This window comes from Urocitellus parryii, chromosome 3 (assembly GCF_045843805.1).
Source record: "Urocitellus parryii isolate mUroPar1 chromosome 3, mUroPar1.hap1, whole genome shotgun sequence".
In the NCBI taxonomy this organism is placed as follows: Eukaryota; Metazoa; Chordata; class Mammalia; order Rodentia; family Sciuridae; genus Urocitellus; species Urocitellus parryii.
In genome coordinates, this window is record NC_135533.1 from 164,954,512 (window position 1) to 164,982,005 (window position 27,494).

At 42.6% G+C, this 27,494-nt stretch overlaps 1 protein-coding gene across 15 annotated transcripts in view; it reads left to right on the plus strand.

Annotated features, from left to right (window-relative positions):
- Cadps (calcium dependent secretion activator) overlaps window positions 1-27,494 on the plus strand; it is a 476,750-nt gene that overhangs the window by 86,062 nt on the left and 363,194 nt on the right. For all 15 annotated transcript variants that reach the window (XM_077795614.1, XM_077795616.1, XM_077795615.1 and 12 more), the window contains 2 exons: window positions 13,273-13,386; window positions 25,219-25,551. In XM_077795614.1, the coding sequence (XP_077651740.1) occupies window positions 13,273-13,386; window positions 25,219-25,551 (447 nt within the window). The remainder of the gene's footprint in view (window positions 1-13,272; window positions 13,387-25,218; window positions 25,552-27,494) is intronic.

The window sequence follows — 27,494 nt, forward strand, 5'->3', positions numbered from 1 at the left end:
GATCACAAGGAAAGACTGCTCAAGTTTCAGGAATTTTGTGAGCTACACAACATCCCAGTAGTAGCTGGAAAGCCATCATGGTGGAAGCATTTAGATTAGGGACATCAGTGAATGCTACAAACCAGGGACAATTTTTTTTTTCCTCCTCTGGGAAACCCAGTTCCTAGGCCTCCACCTGCACATTGTGACGTTTTCCTCTATGGAATATTCAAAACCACAACTTGAGTTTTCATTTTCAGAGAAGATAATTAGCTGCTTCTTGTGTCCACGAGGAATACAGTTCTAAAGTAGAAATTCACGATAGAATAAAGTACCCTAGACTCTGGGCGCAAGGGGCCTTGATAGCCAGATTTTCTAATCCTCAATTCAGTGGTGACTGCCTTCCACACAGGGGATGTTCACAAAGGCAGGAAACGGCCTCCAGTGGCGACTGGATCCACTTTCAGAGTTTCAAATAATAGAAACTTCATCTCCTGTCATCCCTAAATACACCTACCTTTATTTTCTACTTAGTCCTATTTAGTCTTCCGGAATTTCATGGAAAAATCTGGTCTCTATTTTACCTGATGTCATAGGATATTCAATCCATGCTGAAGAGAATAAGAAATATCTTAGATCTGTCCTTAAAGTTCATGCAGTCAGTACTCCCTGGACTGGTTCTCAACCTTGTGCATCAGAATGCTTAGGAAGTTTCTAGGGGCCGGGGTAGAGCTCAGTGGCATAGCATGTATGTGGCATGTAGGAGGCCCTGGGTTCAGTCCCTAGCATACACATACAACTTTTTTGTTGTTGTTGTTAAAATTGGGTTCCTGTCACTGGACATCCTGAGTGACTGGTCTATGGTGGGGCCAGGGACATCAATATTTTGGTTAATGTGGATGCAAGGTGGGTGATAAAGATCTTACTTTATACCCATATTATATACATAGGACTAAGAGCCCAGGAATCAGAGTTGAGACCAAAGGTAAGTGGTTTAACACAAGGAGGAACAATCAGAGAGAAGGGACCTTAACAGCATATTGATAGACAAGGTTGAGCTAAGGGAAGGGAGAAGAGAAAGAAGGCTTGCCTAGAAATGGTACAGATAGGCACAGAACTTTGGACTCCCTAAATTGCTGCTAATCAACCAAAGGACCAGGGTTCTAGATACAGCAGAGAAAAGCCATTGTCTCCTGATTTCAGACCAATGTACAAGGGAAGAAAAGGAATGTCCCTTACAGAGACTTCCGTGATATTCCGGAGAGCACTCGGGAGTACTTACTTGAGCAAGAAATAAATACCTCTTCTCCACTATTAAGATCAGTGAAGTCACTTGTCTCAAAGGAGGTCCCTCTTCCCTACAGTTTCCAAGGAAGAACCAAAGCAATTGCAAAACCAATGCCTTTAAAATATGAGTAATACCCTGTCCAGGTGCCATGGGCCAAGCCTGTCGTCCTAGCAGGTCAGGAGGCTGAGGCAGGAGGATCATGAGTCCAAAGCCAGCCTCAGCAACTTAGTGAGGCACTCAGCAACTCAGTGAGACCCTCAGCAACTCAGTGAGACCCTGTCTCTAAATAAAACACAGAAAAAGGGCTGGGGATGTGGCTCAGTGGTTGAGGTCCCCTGAATTCAGTCCCCAGTACCTGCCCCTTTATACACACACACACACACACACACACACACAAATATATAATACAAAATCACAGAGGAGAGAGTTAAATCAACAATAAATATCATTTTAGTATACAGAACTCATTTGTGAGTGCAGAGGGTCTCTGAAACCACTGGCCCATATTACCATGTGACACGGGATTCAAAAACACTGGTGGCTTTTGACTGTTTCCTGCCTCTGAATTTCAGGGCAAACTTCAGTGCCAGTATTTTCTGTTTGTCCCTTGGCAGTGTGTGTGCGGCTGTACTTGGGTCTCTTTATAGAAGCTCGCTAGAGGTGTGTGTGTGTGTGTGTGTGTGTGTGTGTGTGTGTGTGGTGTGTGTGTTGCAGTTCTAGGTTCACAGACAATTTGAGCACAAAGTCCAGAATTCCCTTAGACTCTGGGCCCCTCTCCAATACAGTTTTCCCGACTACTAACCTCTTGCTTCAGTGTGAGCCTGTGTTGCAGTTGATGAACCATCAGTAATCCATTACTAGCTGAAGCCCCACCCCCTGTGCATTATTAACACCTGTGTTCTAGTTGTTTCCAGTGTCAGAGCACCTTCCAACTTGGCCGCATTTGCTCTCTCTTTCTGGATGCTGGATGGAAACTGCTAGAATAAGCAGTTAAGCTTTGCATATTCTTCCAAATAGCCCAGCACCCTGAAGAGGAATTCCAGTCCATTGCACCTGTTATCACTGTGCATGACTGACAGGATGAGATTCTTATCTCCATCAATTTCAGTGAAGTTCATGGTCACAGTTTGGAGGGTACAGCATTAAAGAATTTTATACAGCCTACCCATAGACCCCATTCAGGTTTTTTTTTTTTTCTCACCTTTTCCTTTGGAAATAATTGCAACGGGATAAGTTCATTGTTAAACCTCCTAAGACCCAAGATGGTGTCTAGTGATTAGGGATTTCATATATTGCTGCATTGGCCCTTTTAATCTGGGTTCCAACCCAAGGAAAATACTTGCCCATCCATTTCCAGCCACCATGATGTTTACTTTTGGACAGCCCTGTATGCTAACACCAAGAGCTGCATCTTACTCTATTTGGAGGGTCAGCAGGGTCTAGATCATTCACTGACCAACGACATTCTTGATGGAACCCACACTTTCTTTTTTTTTCCTGTGCTCATTTTGTACCCCCATCCTGGAATAACCTTCTCCTGCCTCCTCCCAACTTCCCCAGCTCCTTCCTCTTCCCCCAGCTATCCCTGTCTTGGTAAACAAAGGTTCTGTTCCATGCAATACCCTCCTCTCCTATGCCACAGCTTGCATGAAATGTTACCTTATTGCACATTGACCCTGAAAAGTTGTTCCTGTGCCCCAGTCCCTCATCCTGTCAGATCATACGGGTCTTCTGTACAGAACACATCAGGGACTTCCCATTGCACAAGGAGTTCAATCCTAATGTCCCACCTTAGGATCCAAAGCCTGATACCTGTTCTGTTCTCAGACTATTCTGTTCTCACACTATTCCCCACGATCCTCTCCTCCTAACAACCTTGGAACATTAAAAGCTGGTCAGGTTGTTGGATCCACTATGTTAGTGTTTTTCAAAGCATCAGCCTCATCTACATACCCCTAGCAATTTACAAGCTAATTTTTCTAATACCACGGAGACATTACTTGCTTCTCTCCTAACTGTGTTGACATTTGCAAAAATGGTGCAAAAGCACTGGTGGAAAACTGCCGATGCCCTGTTACTCCGAGGTAGTGCCAAAGCATACTGGTAGTCATTCTTCTCCTCAGAGTTGTGCATAAGCTGCTTAGAAACTGCTTAGAAACTGAATCCTTTTCTTGATAAAGAAGTAGGAATTCTTTTTATTAACTTTTAATCCTTGAATACACATCTTTTTAATATTCTGCATAGTAAAATGGCAAGTACAGATAAAAACACTAGGACTCTATAACCAAAGACAGTGTCTCATGGGAAGGACATACAATATAAAAAAGTTTCTTGATGCTATATCAAATTTTATATTGCTGCTAACTTTTTAAATATTTTTTTTAGTTGTCAATGGACCTTTATTTTATTTATGTGGTGCTGAGAATCAAACCCAGGTCCTCATACATGCTAGGCAAGCGCTCTACCACTGAGCCACCACGCGAGCCCTTGCTGCTAAGTTTTGAGAGAATACCATCACATGAGCTTTGGTAGAGTATTATAGTCAACTATCCACATTTATCTGAAAAGACTATTAAATATTCTTTCCTTTTCCAATAACCTATCTGTGAGAGGCTAGATTTTCTCCATATACTTCAACCAAAACAACACCGCATAGCAGATTGCACATAGGAGCAGAAATGCAAATCAACTGTCCTCTGTTAATCTCTGAAAGAGACTTTTTAATACTATAAAATGTTGCCAGTCTTTATTCTTTTGTTTTGGAAAACATGGTTATTTTTACAAATGTGTGTTATTTACCTTAACCCATGAGGAGTTTATTATCATTATTTTTAGTGAAGTAGTACATATTTAAGACCCCAATTTCTTTTTTTAAAAATTTTTATTAGTGTGTTATTGTTATACATAATAATGAATGAAGTTCATTTTGACAAAATCCTATCTGCATGGAATATAGTATCCTCCACGTCAGTCCCCAGTACTTCCTCCTTCTCTCCCCTCTGCCCTCCTCATGTTCCCTTCTTCTATTCTAGTGGTCTGCCTTCTACTTTTTATTGTTTGTTTTGAGGGTTCCTTTTGTGTGTGTGTGAGGGGGGCATGTACCAGGGATTGAACTCAGGGCACTCGACCACTGAGCCCCATCCCCAGCCCTATTTTGCATTTCATTTAGAGACAGGGTCTCACTGAGTTGCTTAGGGCCTCACTTTTGCTGAGGCTGGCTTTGAACCCGCCATCCTCCTGCCTCAGCCTCCCAAGCCACTGGGATTATAGGCATGCACCCTTGCGCCCAGCTATTTATTATTTTTAAATTGGTGCTTTATAGTACACATAAAGGTGACTGTGGTATATTCATGTACACAGCATAATTTCATTCCACAATTTCTTCTCTGTCTCTCTCTTTCTCTCTCTCTCTCTCTCTCTCTCTCTCTCTCTCTCTCTCTCTCTTTCAATTCCTTGGTACCACTCCACCAATCTCCCTTCTATTTTCATGGGATCAACCCTCTTTTTGCTCCCTTATTTTGAACTCGCTTTTGCATATGGGAGAAGACAGTCAAGCCTTAACTTTCTGAGCCTGGCTTATTTCACTTAGCATGATATTCCCCAGTTCCAACCAATTACCAGAAAATGCCCAATTTTGTTCTTCTTTATGGCTGAGTAAAGCTCTAGTGTGTGTTATATGTACCACATTTTCTTAATCCACTCCTCCGTTGACAGGCACCTGGGCTGGTTCCATAACTTGGCTATTGTGAATGCTCTGCTATAAACATGGATGGGCCTGGGTCACTATAGAATGCTGATTTTAGTTCTTTTGGATAAATACCAAGGAGTGGGATAGCTAGGGGTAAAACGAAAAAGTTGCTATGAACATATTGGAGAAAAGATGGCTGTTTTAACAAAAGTTGCTAGGAAAAGTCAATATCAAATGTTTATGAGGATGAGAACATAACCCTCTCCTCTACTCTACACAACAATCAACCCCAAGAATTAGCCCCGAAACTTTGCAACTGCAAGAAGAAAATAAGCTCAACACACCAACATATGGGCACAGACACTGACTTCCTTAACAGGACCCTTAAAGCACAAGAAATAAAACCAAGAATCAAAAAGTAGGCGATCAAAAAATTAAATAGCTTTTGCACAGCAAAAGAAATGATTATGAGGGTGAAGAGAGAGCCCTACACAGTGGTAGAAATCATGGCAGCTGCTTCTCCAAAAGGAGATTAATATCCAGAATTAATATCAGAAAGAACTGAAAAAACGTAACCCCCAGGAAACAATAAATGGGCAAAAGGACTGAATGGATATTTCTCAGAAGAGGAACTACGAATGGCCAACCCAAGTATGACAAAATGTTCAACATCCCTAGCAATCCAGGAAACGCCCACCAAAACAACACTGCGGTTTCATCTCATTCCAGTTAGAAAGGCAATCGTCAGGAATACAGACAGTAATAAGTGCTGGCAAGGACGTGGGAGGAAAGGTGCATTCCAAATGTGTGACAGCTGAAAGGACTCTGTTATGGCTTCCATCTGGAATGTCCCCCAAGATCTCAGGTTGAAAACATGGCACCCAATGCAGCAAGGTTCAGAGATTGGGCTTTTAGGCTCTGACCTCAATTCAGCAAATGGATTAATCCACTGACAGCTGAATGGGCTGCTGAGTGATAACTGTAGGCATAGAAGGATGAAGTAGATCGTGCAGGGTGTGGCCCTGGCTCCCCACTCTCTCTCTTTGTTTCCCAGCTGCCATGAACTCAGCCAGATTCCTCCATCTACCCCATCTCTCCGCCATGATGCTCTGCCTCACCTGAAGCCCAGAGCTAATGGATCCACCCAACTGTGGACTGAGGGCTCTGAAATCATGAGCCCAAACAAGCTTTTCCTACTCTAAGTTGTTCTTGTCAGACATTTTGGTCACAGCAATGAAGACCAATGAACACAACCTCTTAATGAGGGCTTTGCATTTTAAACTCCACATCTGACTTGCCCACAGAGGCATCTAAGTGAACACCACCTGAGCACTTCTAAAGTGGAGACACATATTATTATTAAAAAAATAATAATAACTATTGTTTGCAAGGGTTGAACATTTGTCCTACTAAACAACAACTTTAAAATGCTTTGTCAGAGGGGCTGAAATGTGGTTCTCTTCTTATTCTCACCCCTTCTCTGCATTTCTTCCTCTCCTTCCATCTTCAAACCAACTATTAGCCCCAATTCACTCTCTAGATTCATTCTTCTTATTTTATTCCTCTTCTGCAAGGTGGTTGTTTTCTGAGAGAGCTCCCATTCTGCTCCCATGATCCCTTCCCTTCAGAACTCCCTCTTTATTCTTTCTTTCCTACCCAAATAGGTCTTTAGAAATAATGCAACTGCTGGGTCTTTCTATTGCTCAATGATTTTTTTTTTCTTTTTGGTACCAGGGATTAAACCCAGGGGCTCTTAACCACTGAGCCACATCCCCAGCCCTTTTTAATATTTTATTAGAGACACGGTCTCGCTAAGTTGCTGAGGCTGGCTTTGAACTTGAGATCCTCCTTCCTCAGCCTCCTGACCTACTGGGATTAAAGGTGTGCACCACTGTGCCAAGTATTGTTCAATTGGTTTAAAATGCATAGTTAATTTTTTAGAGTATAATTAACTTAAAGATATTCAGCAGTTATCCTAAAATAAAATGCACATACAAATTCAAGAATTTGTGTATATACCAGATTAATATTTTTTTTTTCTCTAAAAATGCCCTCCTGGTCTTGGATACAATTTGGTCATAGAGTGTGCACTTCCCATGCATGAAGCTCTGAGTTCAATCCCCAGCACCAAAACAAACGAATGAAAAGGAGCAATTATTAAAATATGGGAGGTGTGTGGAACCCATCTATTTTAACTATAGCTGCAAAATGAAGCCTGCAATTTCAGATACTGTTGCTGAGAACAAGTTTCAGTTTGAAAAATGAAGTGATCTGAAATATATTTAGGGCAAAAATATAAAGCAAATATTCATACCATTGGTGCGTAGAGAGAGCTACTCCTAAAGATATTACTTGAGTGGCAGAATATTGGGAAACAGGTTCATAATCCAGGCCAGGGGTACAGCCTCATTCTGAATTTTTCCCACCTGCAATAGTTTCGCCCCTCAGCTTCCCTTTTAGAATGATTCATTCATGTTTTTCTATTCAAATGGATCTTTTTCATTCAACCCAAATGAATGAAACTCACTTAACACATCCTTTTCAGAACATGTTATATAAATGTATCTAATATAGAAGGTGAGAGGAATTTTATGTAAATAAGTAAATAGTTGGTTAAGTGTGATATGATTTCTAAATTCCCTAGAAACAAGATTTCATTTAGGATAGAGAGTATTTTAATGTGCTTATAAAAGAAGACCTTTTGATATTTATATTTTGCCTAATATCAAGTGTTGCTCTAAGAAAAGGAAATTGAGTAAACATTGCCCACATCTCTCTGAAGGAACTGATGATTTTTAAAAACACTTGTTGATTTGATATTTTTTCCACTTTTCTACAAGGAATAATAGTCTTTAAAAACCCTCGTTTTTTTTTGTTTTTTTGTTTTTTTTTTTTGAAATGGAGCTCCTATTGTGAGCTAGCGGTGTACAGTCCTGATATTGTGCTTTGTGTAGAAAAGGATCCCACCTGTGTGTATAATTGGAATTTCTTCTAGCATTCAAAGATGGTTTTCTGCTTCCTCCCACCTGCATTTGGAATGCTCCCATATTAGATTCAGTCATTTAGGGTAAGCATTGCTTCCTTCTTCCCATACAGTAGAGTTGCTGCTGTAATCAGAGGCATGCTAATCAATAAACACCTTAGTAATGCGTTTTCTTTTATGATAGAGAAAGTCACACGTGTCCATTAGGAAAGCATTTGGCTACAAATAAGAGGACACACACAGTGACCTGAACAAGTAGGAATACTTTTTTTTTTTTCTCTCTCTCACACACACACATTATGAGGAATCCAGAAAGGGTGTTTGCAAACATAAGTTCAACTGTTAAATGTAAAGGCCAACATCCCCATGATGTTTTTGGCCTACCTTCATGATCGCAAGATAGACACCCCAGCTCTGGACAATGTATTTGGGTAGCACAGGGCAATATCACTAAGTGTGTTCCTTTTAACCAGGGTGTTTCTCCAAAGTTCCCCAATAGTTGTCTGACTGTGTCACATGGTCACCTGTAATTTTGAGGGTGACTGGGACAGGAGTATAGGGTTTTCCAGATTCTCAAAAGGGAGGGTGGAAGAAGAAGGAGGTAAAGAACACTATGTTAATATACCTCAAAACACTGAGTAGGCCAGGTATGGTGGCACACACCTATGATCCCAGTAGCTTGGGAGGCTCAGGAGGATCCTGAGTTCAAAGCCAGCCTTAACAATGGCAAGGTGCCAAGCAACTCAGGGAGACCCTGTCTCTAAATAAAATACAAAATGGGGCTGGGGATGAGGCTCAGTGGTTAAGCACCCCTGGGTTCAATCCCTGGTACCAAAAAAAAAGACTGAGTAGATTAAAAAAAAGAGAGAGAGCATGAAAAGAAGATAAAAGATGAAGAAAAGGGAAAAAGAAAAACAAAGGAAATACTTTCAGTATGTCTTTCATTATCATGTTCTTACTGTATGCTGGATTCTAGTCTTTGTACCTCACATATATTCTCTCTTCTGATCATTGCAACCAGAAAGCAGATAGCACCATTCCCTGGTTTTTAGCCAAAAAAAAAAAAAAAAAAACAAAGTTAACTACTTCTCCAAGGTCTTGTAGTAAAGCCAGGATTCTTCCTCACTCTGAATTTGACTTTCTTTCCTGAGACCAGCACTTAGAACATGTGGTTTTTTTCACCATAGGTCCATGTTTTAATCAGTTTTTTTTTTTCACTGCTGTGACCTGACAAGAACAATAAGAGGAGGAAAAGTTTACTTAAGGGCTCATAGTTCCCAAGTCTCAGTCCATAGACAGCTGGCTCCATTTCTCGGGGCTCAAGGGGAGGCAGGACATCATGGAGGAAGAGTGGTGAGCAGATTGCAGATGGCCGAAATGCAATGGGACTTTTCAGTACTTGATTAATGAGGTAGACTGAAGCAAGGGCGCTTGAATAGTTCTAGCAAAAGCTGCAGCCACACTTTCCTCTGCCATAATTACCTTTCATCTTTTCAGGTTTTCTGCTCTTGGAACGCATTACAGCAACTCCCAGTTCTGGCCTCGATGCCCAAGTGGATTCTATCCATATTAAATGCCGCCCACTGGACTTCTGTTTCCAGAGGGTTCTCTCTGTACACAGCTTGCAGAATCCTGCTTATCTAGAGTTGTACACCTGGCGTCAGTTGCTCTGGGCCAATTATTTTAGTTTGTTCCTGTAAGATCACCTTCTGGGTTCAATCCTATCTAGGTTACCCAGAGATCAACTCTGCCCCACGGATTAATTCTCAGGCTCACTGTGTTTTAAGAGCTGCTAGGTAAGATTTTCCATTCACTCCTGCAGTTGGCGAAGAATGCTAGGAGGTCCAAGATGAACCTGTGATCTGTGACTTGAGGGCTAAGGTTGTGCCTTGGCCATTTTACATCTCCAGAGCCTGGTATGCAGTAACCATGGAGTGAGTTAATGCCTGCATTCAGCAAACCTTGGTTAGAGTCCATGGTGTGCCATGCAGTAGAAGCTACCAGAGTGCAAGATGGATGTGGCTCTTGTACCTGTATTCCTCTTGTGGATGGGTGCACATTGAAAAGTCAGCACAGTTTGAAAATAAAGAAAGCCCTGCTAACCATAACTGATGAAGTGGTCAGTTATGGTGGAATCCTGTGTTGGAACACCACTCAGCAATGAGTTTGAGCAAACTTGGACAAATCTCATCATGTATGTTGCACAGGTAGCAAGTTGAAAACCAGGCAGAACTAACCTAGGATGATAGATGTGAGACTCATAGTCAGCTTTGCAAATGACTTTGGGGACCTGAAGGTGTTTCTGAGTTCTGGGTGATGTTCTTTATTTTGATATGAGAGTTTTTTTTATTTAACACTTTTTATTTGTCCTTTTCACATATAATGATAATAGAGTGTATTTTGACATATTATACCTACATGGAATGTATCTTCCCATTCATGTGGTTGTACATGATGTGGAGTTACACTGGTCGTGTGTTTATATATGAACATAGAAAAATGATGTCCCATTCATTCCACTATCTTTCCTATTCCTCCCTTTCCTTCATTCCCCTTTGTCTAATCCAGTGAACTTCTATTCTTGCCTCCTCACCCCCTTATTGTGAGTTAGGATCTGAGAAAACATTCAGCCTTTGATTTTGGGGATTGACTTATTTCATATAGCATGGTACTCTCCAGCTCCATCCATTTAGCAACAAATGCCATAATTTCATTCTCCCTTATGGCTGCATAATATTTCATTGTGTATATATAGACCACATTTTCTTTATCCATTCATCTGTTGAAGGGCACCTAGGTTGGTTCCATAGCTTAGCTATTGTGAATGGAGTTGTGTTGTGGTTTGGATGGGAGGTATCCCCCCAAAGCTCACGTGTGAGACAATGCAGGAGGGTTTAGAGGAGAAATGATTGGATAATGAAAGCCTTAGTCCAACCAGTGAATGGACCCTGATGGGATTAACTGGGTGGTGGCTGGAGGAGGTGGGTGTGGCTGGAGGAGGGGGCATTGGGGGCGTGGCTTTGGGGTCTCTATTTGTCTCTGGAGAGTGGAGTCTCTCTCTGCTTCCTGATCACCATGTGAGCTGCTTCCCTCCACCACACTCTTCCTCCATGATGTCCTGCCTCCCCTTGAGCCCCGAGGAATGGAGCCAGCTGTCTATGGATTGAGACTTGGAAACTATGAGCCCTTAAGTAAACTTGTCCTTCTCTACCGTTGTTCTGGTCGGGTCTTTAAGCCATAGCAGGAAAAATGGTGACTAAAACAAGCTGCTGTAAACGGCAGTGTGGCTGCATCCCTGTAGTTCACTCATTTTAAGTCCTCTGGGTATATGCGGAGGCGTGGGATAACTCTGTGCCAATTTTTGTGCTGATTGTTTTAATCATCATGAGCACACCCCAAGGTCAGTGCTGGCCCATTATACAGGTGAAGCAGTTGAGGTTTTTCCAGCGACACACCCAGAGAGCTGACTGAATGAACTCAATGCTTGTTTACTTGGTGGTGAGAAAGTAGTGGATGTGCATGTGCAGGGGGCAAGACAGTTCTGCCATCCAAATCCCCACCCTTCACTCCCCTGCTGCTGGGAGCTGATTCGTTGAGGGAAATGTGAGATGTTTTGTGTGGATTTGTGGTGTGTGTTCTCTGACCTTGATTGAAATCAATGTTCCTGAAGATTCTTTCTCTTTTCAAAGTTTGGTACTCTGTAATTTCTCCTGTGAAATCCTAAAAAAAAAAAAAAAAAAAAAATGCATTCTTCATATGCTTTTCCCTCTTCATCTGAACTGCAGAATCCCTGAGGAGAAACCCTTATTTGTTTTGATTTCCAGTGCCTGATCCTGGTCAGTGAGATCAGGGGTTGAGTATATTTTATTGAACACCAAAGCATGGGTCCTGGTGCAGGGAGAGGCAAATGGTAGTTGCTTTGCAATTATTTGTGAATAAATGAACATCATGCACATCTAATGGAAGGTTAGACAGGTAGTGGATTTGTCCTGGGTCATCAAATAATCATCATTATTCAAATGATGCTATATGGTTTTATTTCAATTAAGCACTTAATGTTGTATATATATGCACAATGGAATATAACTGAGCAATAAAAAAGAATGACTTTATGGCATTTGCTGGTAAATGGATGGAACTGGAGATGATCATACTTAGTGAAATAAGGCTATCCCCCAAAAAATCAAAGGTCGAATGTTTTCTCTAACTTTTGGAAGCTAACATACAACAAGGAAGGGTAGGGAGGGGAAGAATAGAAGTTCGATAGGTTAGACAAAGTGGAATGAAGGGAAGGGAGTGGAATGGGACTGGAAAAGATATGGAATAAATCTGACACAATTTGTCTGTGAAGATATATGAATTCACAGTAAATCCCACCATCGTGTACATCCACAAAAATGGGGTCCTAGTTAGAAAAGGATATATTCTATACCCCAAATCATATCAAAATGGATTCTACTGTCATGTATAACTAAAAATAACCAATAAGAAAACAAATAAATAGCATAAAAGAAATTAAGCATTTAAGACAAAAGCAAAATTTATTGTTCTCTCCTGCTCCATTACCCCAACTCACCCCCCAAAATGTTGCAGAGCTGGGCCTGACCCTGCTTGGAAGGAATTCTGAGCAAGAAATTCTGTGCATGGCCTTGCTCTGTTCTGTTCTGTAAGGATTTGTGACTGAAGTCAGTTATGTCCGGACTGCAAAAAATAAATTCATGTTAGGGTGGCATTTTTATGAGCAAATGAATTGTTGCCTCATAGTTTAGCTCAAATGGTTTCAAGCACATTCAAAATAACTGTGATTTTCTCTTCATCTCCACTTACAATATCCCTGGGTCAGAATAGGAAAGCTTCAACAAAGTGAGTTAGAAGTGAGTTCATTGCGCCAGGCATGGTGGCCCACGCCTAAGATCCCAGTGGCTCGGGAGGCTGAGGCAGCAGGATTGTGAGTTCAAAGCCAGCCTCAGCAACTTAGTGAGGTCCTAAGCCACTCTGTGAGGCCCTGTCTCTAAATAAAATACAAAATAAGGGCTGGGATGGGGCTCAGTGGTCAAGTGCCCCTGAGTTCGTTCCCCCGTTCCCGCTACTCCCCAAAAGAAGTAACCCCACAAAAGCCCCATAAAAGGAAGATTTGGGAAAACAAGGGCAATTACTATGGAGTCTGACACATGTATTCTGTGTTACCTTTGCTTCTAAGGCAGTTTATTTAACTGGGATTTGGGTGACGTTTTAGTGGTTCCTGCTAATGTCTGGCCTCTTTGGTGGAAAGTCACCATTAACTAGCCTTGCCCTAAACAAGCCCTCATTTCTCCTGTTTCTGGTTTCTTGCAGATCAGCAAACAGCAGCTGCAGACCGTCAAGGACCGCTTCCAGGCCTTCCTCAATGGGGAGACGCAGATCGTGGCGGACGAAGCCTTCATGAACGCAGTGCAGAGTTACTACGAGGTGAGAATCACCAAGCAAGCAGCCCAAGGCCCAGGCTGCCCAGGCCCTGGGCGCAGGAATTCTGAGCTATTAGGACAAGGAACCAGAGCCTCTGGGGTCATCTCTTGTGAGGCAAAGGGGGTGGTGATTTGTTACAATGTTAAGGAATAATGGCATTTTGCTTTAGGGACACTACAAGTACCAACTACTGTGGTTTTGTTGTTATTGTTGTTTTTCTGATGCTGGAGATTGAACCCAGGGGAGCTTAACCACTGAGCCACATCCCCAGCCCTTTTTTTGAAAAGGGATCTGGTTAAGTTGCTGAGACTAGCCTCCAACTTGAGATCCTCCTGCCTCAACCTCCCAAGTTGTTGGGATTACAGATGTGTGCCACTTTGCTCAGCCAAACTACCATTTTCTAACAGTTTTTTTGTGCTGAGTGTTTTTAATAGGATTGGTAACATGCTTATGAGTTAGATCCTGCTAAATGTCTCATTTTACTGATGAAGAAACTGAGGCTCAACGAAATTAAATCAGTTAGTCAAGGTCATGTAGCTGTTAAAATGTTGTAAGCTAAGACTTTGTGTCCACAGCATTTTTTTTTTTTTTTTTTTTTTTTTTTTTACAGCCTAAACCATTTCTAAGGTAGCTGTGCATGGTGATGCATGCCTGTAATTCCAGTGGCTCTGAATGCTGAGGCAAGAGGACTGCAAGTTCAAGGCCAGCCTCTGCAATTTAGCAAGGCCCTAAGCAATATAACAAGACGCTGTCTCAAAATTTTAAGAAAGACTTTTTCTAAAACATAATTGGAAAACAAATTAAAAATTGAAAAAAAAATCTGGGAATATAGCTCAGTGGTAAAGCACCCCAGACTCAATTTGATTCCTAGAACCACAAAAGAAAAGAAAAAAATAAAAAAGAAAAATATAAAACATGAAAAAAATAAAAGGGGTAATTGTGCCTCCCAAGGATGGTGGCTTAACAATCTCCCTTGTGTTTTTTATTAAAATGCTGCCATATGATGGTTACTTCCTAGAGATGCTTTCTGTCCAAAATGCAGTACTTATCTGAAGAAAAATGTATCTCTCCTGAGTATGTATCTCAGATTTATTTTTACCACTGGGTCTCCAAGGTTTATTTATTAATATATGGGATTTGCAAAAAAAAAAAAAAAAAATTCAAGTGTTTTGTTTTTGGTACCAGGGATTGAACCTCGGGGTGCTTGCCCACTGAGCCACATCCCCAGCCCTATTTTATATTTTATTTAGAGACAGGGTCTCACTGAGTTGCTTAGGGCTTGCTAAGTTGCTGAGGCTGGCTTTGAACTCGTGATCCTCCTGCCTCAGCCTCCTAAACCACTGGGATTACAGATGTGTGCTACCATGCCCGCTCCACCAGTAATTTTAAGTTTTATAAGTATTCTTTCTCAATGTGGATATTATCTGTCTTTGTCCATCATTAAAGAAATAGGCATGCCATTTGCTGGAAAATGAATGGAACTCGAGAGCATTATGTTAAGCAAAATAAGCCAAACTCAGAAAGTGAAGGGTTGTATGCTTTCTTTCATATGTGGAAGACAGAGAGGGAAAAGGGGGGGAAATGGCAGGGGGGTGGTTTTATGAAAATGAAGTGGTCTAGCAGAGCAGAAGAAGGAGAGCAAGAGGAAGGAAAGGGGAGGTCCTGGGAAATGAAATCCACCCATTTGTATTGTTGTATTGTGTGCATGCACAAACATGTAACAATGCACCCCACCTACTATTGTGTAAAACTATAAAGCACCAATTAAAAAATTATAAAGCACCAATTTTTTAAAAAAGTTTTTTTAAAAAAAGAAGCAGACATACCCTACCTTCCCATTGGCAATGTTTTCCTGACATGCATATTTTCAGAAATGACTACGTAGACCTTAAAAGACATTTTACTTTATGTCCTAATCTATGTTAATGTGAACCAGATAAATATTATCTGTATTTGGAATGCTATGTCCCAGATTTCTTATCCACCCTCAAGGCTAGATTAAAACCATTAGATTCTAACTCCTAAACACCAAAAGCTGATGGCATGATGCCATGTGCAATTCAAAATAATAATAATTGTGAAACAAGTGTACTAAAATCCGACACCATCGGATCCTTGCCCCAACAGGATTGCTTCGTTAATTTTCTTCTTCCTTCCTTCCCTCCAGCTCTCCTTCCTTCCATCATTAGACAGAAAATTATTTCAGAACAAATATGTTGGAGCTCCTGCCCCTCAGATGCTCTAAGCACACCATCAATCTTCCCATTGGCCAATTCAATCCACAATTGCTTTCAATATGGTAATTGATTGACGTCTTAGTTGAGTGATCCTGATCTGGTAAAACTCTCCTCACTGATTGAAGTATTTGATTCCTTCTTTCATGGCAAGACTGGAGCATGATTGCAGTAGATCTTGTGAAAGTATCAACTGGTTTGCTGAGTAGCATTTAACAGTAAACAACCTTTGTTTCTGGATATTTGTTGGTTCCAACCACAGACTCGTTTTACACAATATTTCCTTGATGGGATTTCTATATGAAGCTGTTTTAGAAGTTGAGATCATTTTTAGCCAGGTGTAGTGGCACACGCCTATGATCCCAGCAGCTCAGGAGGCTGAGGCAGGAGGATCTTGAATTCAAAGCCAGCCTCCTCAAAAGCAAGGCGCTAAGCAACTCAGTGAGACCCTGTCTGTAAATAAAATACAAAATAGAGCTGGGGATGTGGCTCAGTGGTTAAGTGCCCCTGAGTTCAATCCCTGGTGCCAAAAAAAAAAAAAAAAAGAAAAGAAAAAGAAGAAAAAAAAAAGTTGAGGTCATTTTTATACTTGTGCAAATTTAAATCTTTTTTTTTTTTAACTTTTGCAATTAGCATCCATTATTGTCAGTGAGCATTGGTCTTGCTGTTTTATCTGATGTCATGCAATTTTTCAGTTGAATTTCATGGAGAGTAGAAATGGAATTTGGAATCATAGTGATGTATGGCAGGGACTAACTTGAGTATATCTAACCGAAGATTGTGTCTAGAAAATGCCTGGTAATGAAATTAATTTCTCCCTCTTTTTCAAGTTCTGAAAGCCAGTGGGAGAGAAATGTGAGAACCCTTGTCAGAACAGACCCTTATCAGTGGTTCCATGTTTAGACTCATTCACTGGAGTTTATAAATTTGTAGATTGCACATCTTAATTAGGGAGCTCATTTGACTAATGACACAAATTAAAAGAAAGTGCCATTTCTGTTAATTAAATTTGAAAATTAATAGTCGTCACCAGTCTAATGAGTCTCTGGGAATCGTCATGATATCTAAAGTGATCCCGATATTTTCTTTTACAGCGTCTGGTTTATTTGAAAGAGCTTCTTTTGGGTCTCGTGAGAATGCAGGCCAACAAGAAATTACTGAATGTTTAATGTTAGGATTTGAGTAACATAGGAGAGAACGTGGGGCGTTAATGATCTAACTGCTGTCTTCATTAGTAAAGCTTTGGAGAGTCTCAGATTCACTTTTCTCGAGAAGTCTGATCCTCTGAAGGAGAGGTCCTCAGTCCAGGGATCTGGATTCATACTTAGCCTAGCTGAGCTCCAGATCCATCACCCCTCCCTCTCTCCGTCTCCAATCACTCCTGGGCTGTGGGAAAGCTAGTACCTTCCCCACCTGACTCTGGGGGCTGGTGTATCCCCAGTAAGCCTTTTGGACTAGGATTCTTTGAATTCCAATTCCCACCTCAAATTGGCTTTAGCTTTAGGCTAAAGAGATATTTGCTCAAATAACTGAACAGGCCAGAAGTAGGCCCAGCTTTAGCCACGCAGAGCCAGAGACTCCAGATTGGCCAGTAGGCCAGCAAGATGGGCATCTTTACCCACTTCTTTTTTTTTTTTTTTTTTTTTTTTTTTTTTTGGTACCAGGGATTGAACTCGGGGCACTTAACCACTGAGCCACATCCACAGCCCTTTTTAATTTTTTTTTTTAATTTACAGACAGCGTCTCACTGAGTTGCTTAGGGCCTCGCTTTTGCTGAGGCTGGCTTTGAACTCTGGATCCTCCTGCCTCAGCCTCCCGAGCCACTGGGATTACAGGCTCCAAGCCCTGCCCTTCCCCTGCCCTACTTTTCACATGAGTCCGCTCTCATGTGAACTTCACTCTTGAGCAGGTACTCTCCATGGAGAAGACACTAGACCCTTCTACCAGCTTTGCAACCCCAGGGGTGAAGAGAACACCTCTTTGCTGAGAGTCCCAGCAAAGACCAGGGGAGATTTCCTAGAATAGCCATGGTCAACTGTACCTTCCTGAGTCAATCACAGTGGATGGAGGAGAAATAGCCCAGGGGTAAGGCCCTCGATGGATGGTACCACCTCTGGAGCCTGAAGTCAGACTTGCCCTGCTGCAGTCCCAGTGACACACCATGGTTTCTGAATAAGAAATCAGGGTGTTTGATGCTGGAAGAGGGTGAATATATGCTCCAAAGATGGGCTCAGCTGACATTCTCCTTCCAAATGGACTCTTCCTCCCTCCCTCTCTCCCTCCCTCTCTCTCATCATCCACTCCATCTTACCATACCACGTTTGCATACCACTTTACCAACATCACTGATGGTTAAATATATATAGCAACTTTTCCTTTAAAACTTTTGAGATGATTGTCCTAGGAAAGCTCAGTTTAGGCCTTAGAATTGTTGGGCGAGGGTAATGATTTATCAACATGCTAAAGAAATCCAGAGCCATTTTTCAGAAATAAAAATAGTGGGGAGACACTGTTCTGTTCTACAACTGGGCCCATCCAACTGGGTCTGAACCAAGTTGACCACCATTAAAGCTAGCTCCTGTGGCCTAGGGCCTAAGCTGGAAAGTGAGGTTGAGGTTCCCATGTCTCTCAAGAGTATAGGGGTTACTTTGTCCTTTCCTGGTGGCCCCGATGGTCTGAGTGGATTATGCAGAACAGCAGAATAAGCCTTTAAGCTGTTGGTTTATGGCGTGAGGGCAGAGGGCTGGAGTGCACGCTCTGCAATCTGACTCGCAAGGCAACTCCATCCTGTCCCCACACCCACAGTCCTAAGATGGGGCATCAGAGGGGCCACTACACCCTTCTGGACTCTCAGCTCCTTTAAGATAAACATCTTGGCCAGGTGCAGTGGTGCACACCTGTCATCCCAGCAGCTCGAGAGGCTGGGGAAAGAGGATCAAGTTCAAGGCCAGCCTCAGCAATTTAGTGAGCCCTAAGCAACCTGGTGAGACTCTGTCTCTAAATAAGATATAAAAAAGTGCTAAGGATGTGGCTCAGTGGTTGAGCAGCCCTGGGTTCAATCCCCAATACAAGAAAAACAATAGAATTGATCACTGTGACCCAAGCACTCTAATTGGCAGCAGGACTCTGTGTCCATATCTACACAGACTCAAAATATGCCTTCACCAGTCTTCATGTGATGGGGCAGCTGGAGGAATTATCAGGAAGCAGGTTTTTTAAGCTGCAGCGGTCCAGAGGGACTAATGCCTAAAAATCCCTGGTCCTTGAGCTGGAAATTCTTTGAAATTTACACCCAGTTTGTGGGGGTGGTTTACATAAAGGTGGTTACATGGCAGGTAACATTGTAAAACCATTCTTAGGCTAAGGTCTCCCAAGTTTTTACCAAGGAAAACAGAAATAGTAACATTAGTACAATGAGCTCTCTTTGTTTGCTTTGATACCAGGGATGGAACCCAGGGGCACTGGATCACTGAGCCACATCCTTAAGCCTATTTTGTATTTTATTTAGAGACAGGGTCTCACCTGGTTGCTTAGCACCTTGCTTTTGCTGAGGCTGGCTTTGAACTCGAAATCCTCCTGCCTCAGCCTCCCAAGCTTGCTGGGATTATAGGTGTGCGCCACTGTTCCCGGCAACAATAAGCTTCAAACCACATTGAGCTCTCTGGTGTGCATCAATGGTATGTGTATATATGTCTGTGTGGGTTTGCATATCTACATATGCACAGGTCCTGGAAAGTTGCATTACTGACACATTAAGGTTAGAGGGGGAGAAAGGTGGCACGGTACCATGTGCGACATGTCATACAGCTGCATGTATTTCTTTTCGTGTGCTACCTAGCAATAATAGAAGAGAAATCAAACTTAATCAGGCCACTGCCTGCTTTAGGGACCTGGGCAGGGGCAAGGGAGGTGCAAGGAGGGGACAGGGAGAAAGTCTCAAGAGACAAAAGGGAGATGGTTTGCTCCTGGCCTATTTCCACCCACCACCTGGTCATGGCCCCAAGTCTGCTAATGAAATCCGGCCCAAGACCCTTTACCTTTTGGTGGGGAATATCTTTAAACCCAGGAGGTGTCAAGTTTTCAATCCTGCAAGCATTTCAATGAAATTGACACACGTGCATGAATATGGGTTAGAATTCATAATATAAAATTCATTATATAATTTATTATCATAATATTATCAATGACATCATTGCTGCTAATGAACAAGATCGCTAATCCCTCACCTCTTACTTTTCCCAAAAGAATAGAACTCTAAAAACAAAGATCTATTTAAAAGTTATCATAAGTGTTCTATTTTTTGCTTAATTTAAGTTTTTAGGTGTCCCATAAATGAGATCATGAGACATATGGGTTAAGATTAAAAAGTGCATTTTATTTTAGAAATTAACAGGCACTCAGCCTCAAAGAAAGTAAAATTTTGTATTTTTTTTCTTTTAATTAGAGAGTGGTATTTTAAAAGATGATAAAAGTAAGGGATACCAGCTATAAAATAATTAGAGAATGTAGGGAAAAAATCTCTGAATTTAAATGGTTAAAATATTTATACTCCTAGACAACCATGCTTAAATTTTTTATATATCTTTCCAGGTATTTGAGCATAAAGGCAACTGTTAGACTCCCATTATAAACTGGGACATCAGAGCAAACTGTTAATGCCCATCTCTCTTATTTAGAGAAAGTTGTTTTGATCTCCTTCCTATACAAAAGTCAAATATTTGACATATTATCACTAGTAAAATGCCATATGTGTATGGTTCTCAATCCAGGATCATGCTCTTATCCCCAGCCTCATCTCAGAAGGCTCTGACTTAAAAGTATATATTAGATAACTTGAGATACCAGTTATATATATATATGTGTGTGTATATAATTTTCATGGCTGTGTATTTCTATTAAAATAACTATAACTTTTAGTCACATTCTGACCCTGTCATGGGCAATGTACTAATGAAATGGAGGCATGATCTCATTGGATGCTTATCAGAATCCTACAGTTAAAGTTTGTTCTGATCCTCATTTTACTTTTTATTTATTTATTTAGGTACCAGGATTGAACCCAGGGGTATATAACCATTGAGCCACAGCCTAGCCTTTTATATTTCATTTTTTTTTTTTAATTTTGAGACAGGGTTTTGCTAAGTTGTTTAGGACCTTGCTGAGTTGCTGGGGCTGGCCTCAAACTTGAGATCCTCCTGCCTCAGCCTCCTGAGCCCCTGTGATGACAGGTGTGTGCCCCACCACACCCAGCCTATGATCCCCACTTTAATGGGAAGGAAACGAAAACCAAGGACAATTACTGCTCAGGTGACAAAGCTAGGAGGCAGAAGAGCCCAGATTTGAACCCACGTGGTGTGATCCCAGAGCCCCCTGCCCCTCAACACAATGTCGGCCCCATGCCCTTAATGAACGGCGACCATGTTTTGCTGGTTGGCGTCTGGGGTTTTCTGAACCTCCTTGCCTCTGTCTTATCTGTGTTGGAATGATAAACTTGTTCAAAGCAGGAAAGAATCTGCCCTGGCTTCTCAGCCTGTCAGCAAGTCATGGGAGCTGGACCAGCCTCACCGTGTACTAGAGCCACTCGGAGCCGGTGTGTTCCTGTGTTTCCAAACCGACTTTGGTTGCTAGGCTGTGGGGGGGCGGGGAGGGCTGATGAAGGGGCCACGCTTCTGGATTGACTGCCCTTCGCAGCCCCAGATTTATCTCCCATCTCTCGTGATGACCTGTCTGGGGGTTGGCAGAAGAGTGGAGGGGGTTTATGGATGGGCTGCCAAGAGTGGCACCTGAGGTTAAAGTCCCATGTCACAGCCACTAAACCACACACACACACACACACACACACACACACACACACAGCTCCAGGGGTTGTTGCAGACGCCCAAGCACATCCATCCCCTGTGTGGGGGTCACAGGGAGGCTGGCTCGGGCCCCACTTGCCTTTTGGCGGACAGAGAGGCCAAGGCAGATGATGAGCCTGGGGAAATCGACTTCCTGCTGTGTGTCCCCTTCTCTCCCGGTGGCTGTCTGGCCTCCTTTGGGCACTTCACCTTCCTTTGTCACCCTGTTGACAAAGCTCACTGCCCCTTTCTGGGTCCGGGAAGTCACATCTCGTTCCACTTTTCAAAGCCCTCTCAGTTTGATCCTTGGCCAGGGAGGAGGGGTGATGAGCCTGTGGCGAGGGGGCAGGAGAATGAGGTTGATGGAGGTGAAGTGACCTCTAGGCCACCACTCGTGGGTCGACAAACATGTGCTGTGTGGCTGCTGGGCACCAAGGGAGCGACTGTGAAGCAGGGAACGTGTCTGGGATTCAGGCTCCCCATGCAGTTATGGACACCAGCTGGGACTAGAGTGTCAACATCCTATCCCTTAACTCCTTGTTATCAGGTCCCTGGGGGGAAAAAAAAAAATCTAGTCTCACCAACTTGTTTTGGAAGACCCATAGAGCCTGGTGCGGTAGCACACACCTGTAATCCCAGTGGCTCCGGAGGCTGAGGCAGGAGGATCATGAGTTCAAAACCAGCCTCAGCAACTTATCAAGGCCCTAAGCAACTCAGTGAAACCCTGTCTCTACATAGAAAACATTCACCCTTTGGATTGTTGGGATTGGCTTATTTCACTTAGCATGATATTCTCCAACTCCATCTATTTACCAGCAAATACCATCACTTCATTCTTTTTTAAGGCTGAGTAATATTCCATTATGTATATATACAACATTTTCTTTATCTATTTACCTGTTGAAGGGCACCTAGGCTAATTCCATAGTTTAGCTCTTGTTAATTGAGCTGCTATAAACATTGATTTGGCTGTGTCACTGTAGTATGCTGATCTGAAGTCCTTTGGGTATAAACCAAAGAGAGGGATAGCTGGGTCAAATGGTGGTTCCATTCCCAGTTCCTGCGGAATCTCCATACTGCTTTCCAGAGTGGTTATACCAATTTGCAGTCCCAGCAGCAGCGCCCTTACAATGCAGCCTATTACCCCTGATGCCTGCCTTACCCAGCAAGCTAGGGCCAGAGCTGGCATGGGACCAGGGTTTGCAGTGCCTGTCACAATGATACATCGCCTTTCCAGAGACTTCTTTATGTGCCTCAGAACTTTGGTCTTCTTTGAGATCTAGGCCTGTAGCTGAGGCTCACAATAGGTTAGACAGAGAAACCGTCTGCATGTAGCATTCCAGGTTTTCGGGTGAGTTATTTAGCTCATTAAGGCTCCTCCGCCCTGCCCTGAGCATTCATCTGGAACTTTTCCTCTGTGATTGATTTTCAAAGGACCTCCAAGGTCTCAACCAAGTCCCAGTTTCCAGGAAGTGGGGAGCAGGCCCCTCACTATGCTGTGAAGAAGCCCTCAGCCCCCCTTCCTAAACTAATTACTTCATCCAGTCAGCAATAAACAGAAGTCACCTTTGCGACATCTCTCCACCCAAAGAAAGTGTTGCAATAAAGCCTGAGGCACCATGATGCCCTCCAAGCGCCCCCAGGCAACACACCTCCCTCCCGGCCAGCCAGGGCGCTTCCTCCAGCCGCACAGAGGAACATCCCACAGACATTTGCTCTGCCTTTCGAGGGATCTTTATGCACCTTACAAAGTGTGACCAGGACACAGCTCAGTAGTGCCTGTTGTTCCCTCTCTGAATATGAGCCTTGTATTACATCCCAGAACCATGTAGCTCTGTCACTTTGGAGTGGTGGGTAGTGGACCGAAAGCAAGAAGCTCTTAATAGGTGGCATGAAGCCAGAACTCAGGCACAGCAGCCAAACCACTAAGGGAGGGTCCCACCGGGCGGAACAGCCCCAGAAGAAAGGAATCAGGTTGCAGTAAAAAGACCAGATGTTGCTGGGTATGCTGGCCCAAGCCTGGAATCCCAACAGCTAGGGAGGCTGAGGCAGGAGGATCGTGAATTCAAAGCCAGCCTCAGCAACAGGGAGGCCCGAAGCAACTCAGTGAGACCCTGTCTCAAGTAAAATACAAAATAGGGCTGGGGATGCGGCTCAGTGGTCGAGTGCCCCTGAGTTCAATCCCCAGCAACCCCTGCCATCCAGAAAGAGACCAGATATTGGTCATCAGACAGTTTTGGTGACCAAGAACGATTCCTTTCCCCTGTCTTGGTTTTTCTATCTACAAAGCAGACAGAACAGAGCACCACAGTTCATTGCTAATTTTCTAAGGGTCAGGTGCTGTACTAGAGGCCTTAGTTATTGTGGGGAACAAGGACACACCGTTGCCTGGTATAGCCGCTCACACCTGTGATCCCAATGACTCGGGAGGCCAGCCGGAGGATTGCAATTTCAGAGCCAGCCTCAGCAACTTAGTGAGACCCTAAGCCACTTTGACCCTGTCCCAAAATCAAAATATAAAAAGGACTGGAGATGTGGCTCAGTGGTAGAGTACTGCTGGGTTTAATCTCCAGTATAAATAAATAAATAGGAAAAAAAAGAACCTAGTCCTGCCTGTCTGGAGCTTACATTCAGGAAGGTAATAAAAAATTAAATATACGATTATCTAATACTTATTTAATTCCACTTATGACGAGCATCATCAATCCAGGGAATAAAATAAGTTGCAAATACAAGCTATCAAGAGCTCTGTCCACACATCATGCCAGCTACTTTACCTTATAATGATCATAACAACTTATGTGGCATTTAGTGAGTCAGGCACTGTTTTACTTAAAACACTTCATTGAATCCTCATTTTAAAAGACCTATCTATATAGGGACCATTACCCACATCGTATAGAAAAGAACACTGAAGTACTAAGAGGTTAACTTACCAAAATTCACACTGCCACTAAGTAGCAGAGAAAGAACCCCAGGGGCCTGAGCAGAGACCTGCTGCCTCTTGTAATATTGTCGCCTGCAATCCTTGCTACACCTGGGAGGGACTGTCCTCTCTCTATCTGGGGTTTTGCTTTCTGCAAAGTAGTCAAGTACAATCTAAAAATATTAAATCGGAAAATTCCAGAAATGATCAACTTATAAGTTTTAAGTAACTTTTATGACAATGCATTGTTATAATTATTCTCGTTTATTATTGGTATTATTGCTAATCCCTTATTAGGTCTGATGTACAAATGAAGCTATATCATAGTTATATAGGTATAGGGGGAAAACATGGTAGATAGAGAGTTTAGTACTATTCGTGGCTTTAGGCACCCACTGGGGTCCTTGAAAGATATCACTTTCAGCTGGGCACGGTAGCACACAGCTGTAACCCCAGGGACTCAGGAGGCTGAGGCAGGAGGATCATGAGTTCGAAGCCAGCCTTAGCTAGATAGCAAGGCCCTAAGCAACTCGGTGAGACCCTGTCTCCAGATAAAATGCAAAATAGGGCTGGGGATGGGGCTCAGTGGTCAAACGCCCCTGGTACCCTGCACCCCAAAAAAGATAGCCCTTTCATATAAGGGGAGACTGCGGTACTATTGCTACTTTCATTTTGCAAATATGGACACAGAAGCCAAATGTGTGACGTGGCTGAGTTTGCGCAGTGAGGAGGTGGTGGGGCTGGGTGTGACCACACTGCTGCGAGACGGCCCCATGTCCACCCCAAGGGACCAGCACTTCCAGGGCTCACTCTCTTTCCTGGCCCTTTTCTTCCTCAGGTGTTCCTGAAGAGCGACCGTGTGGCCCGCATGGTGCAGAGTGGAGGCTGCTCGGCCAACGACTCCCGGGAGGTCTTCAAGAAGCACATCGAGAAGAGGGTGCGCAGCCTGCCCGAGATCGACGGCCTCAGCAAGGAGACCGTGCTGAGCTCCTGGATGGCCAAGTTTGATGCCATCTACCGTGGGGAAGAGGACCCCAGGAAACAGCAGGCCCGGATGACAGCCAGCGCGGCCTCCGAGCTGATTCTGAGCAAGGAGCAACTCTACGAGATGTTCCAGAACATTCTTGGGATCAAGAAGTTCGAACATCAGCTCCTGTACAATGCCTGTCAGGTAAGATGTCTCTCACCTGGGCCCAGAGCCATCGGGTCAGCAGGGCTATGGTGTGATTTTCGTGGGCTGCCTCCGCATCAGAGGACATTAAAATTTGGGCTGTTGCTGGGGCTCATCAGTAGAGCATTGCCTAGCAGATGTGAGGCCCTGGGTTCGATCCTCAGCATCACATAAAAATAAAAAAAAATAAAATAAAGGTATAAAAAAATAAAATAAAATAAAGGTCTTGTGTTCAACTACAACTGAAAAATAAGTATTTTTTTAAAAAAGAAAACATTAAAATTATATTGTATGACTATATTAGTATAACACTGTATAATAGAGAGTAGATTATATTCATAGATTTTTTTATTAACAACTTACTGTTAATATGCTTTAATTCCATTTGGATATAATTATACAAGCATGGAATAGATCTTATTCTAATTAGATCCCCATGCTAATGCATGTCCATGTAGATTTTTTTCTGATTTTTTTTGTCATTTTTTTCTCATTTTGTAATAAACTGAAATATTTTTCCTGAGCTACTAGAAGTCTCATGGGCCCTAAGATTGAGCTCATGGTGTTGAGGGGGAAAATTCGCCCTATGAGTAAGATATGCTTTTCGTGTGTCAAAAAATGTCAAAAATCAAAATGATGACTCTTTTAAAAGATAGTTCTGCCTATAAAATAGGGGGTGTCATCAGTTGAGTTCACACTTCTTCCACTGGGGAAATGTAACACCTGGTCATCCAGAGTGATTATTTAAAATAGAAAGCTTGTGCAGTTCGGGTTTCATCATAGCTCTGTGTCAATCACAGCATGAGTTTCTGGGTGTGACCAAGCGGGAGACCAGAGGCTTTACTTGAACCCACCCACCCTAAAACAGGCCTATATTTCCTCTGGGTAGAGGGTTGGGAAGCAAAATGTCCTAGATCTTAATTTCCTGCATGACCTTACCACGATATCCATTCATTCAACAAACACTTATTTTGTCTTCTTTGCAAGACTTTGAACATTTTAGTACATTTCACTGTGGAACAATTTTTAAATGCATATCCCTGCCCTTTAATCCTAGAGATTCTTATTCTGCAAGCCAGAGTGGGGCCCAGGAATCCACATTTGAAAGTAAGGGCTTATTCCCTTTCCCTTCTAAGAACTCTTAGGGAAACAGTTGGCTCTGATTTCCCTGGGCCAGTGCAATTTCTACCACAGGTTAAATTAGGGCACTTAAGGGTATTAACAAGACTTGCTCTTTGCTCAGAGTCAGACAGACCTAGGGAAATCCTAGCCTGACCTCTTGTTAGCTTTGTGGCCTTGGGGTTTAGCTAACTTCCCTACATGAGTCTGCATTTATAATCAATTGAATATTGATTTAGCCATATAGGAGAACATGTTTAATCCAATAAAAGAGTTGTTGAAGAATCAAGCATCCATGTGGGAAATTTTTCATTGGATACTAATAATCGGAAAAACTATCTGGCTATGCAACAGAATATGCAGATATAGCCCCATTTTTATGGAGGAAAATAAAGAAGAGAAAAAGTACCGGATGGGCAGAAACGAAAATGTGGACTGGGTTTATCTTAACGGGGTGGTATTGTGGCTGATTTTTATGATTTTCACTTGTGCTGTCTCACATTTTTCTACCTTAAACTTGTGGTTATTTTGAAAATGGAAGTAAATACTAAAACTCTCTACAAAGAAACAATCAAAACAAAACAATGGGATAAGGAAAAAATAATCTTCTGAATGGTTTTTTAGACTTTGACTATCAATATCCTACCTGTGTGATTTTTGCCATTTCTGAGTACCATCTGTATAATCACTGACTTTTTTTTTTAATACCAGGAATTGAACCCAAGGGTGCTTAAACACAGAGACATATATCCCAAGCCCCTTTTATATTTTATTTAGAGATGGGGTCTCACTGAGTTGCTTAGGGCCTCACTAAGTTGCTGAGG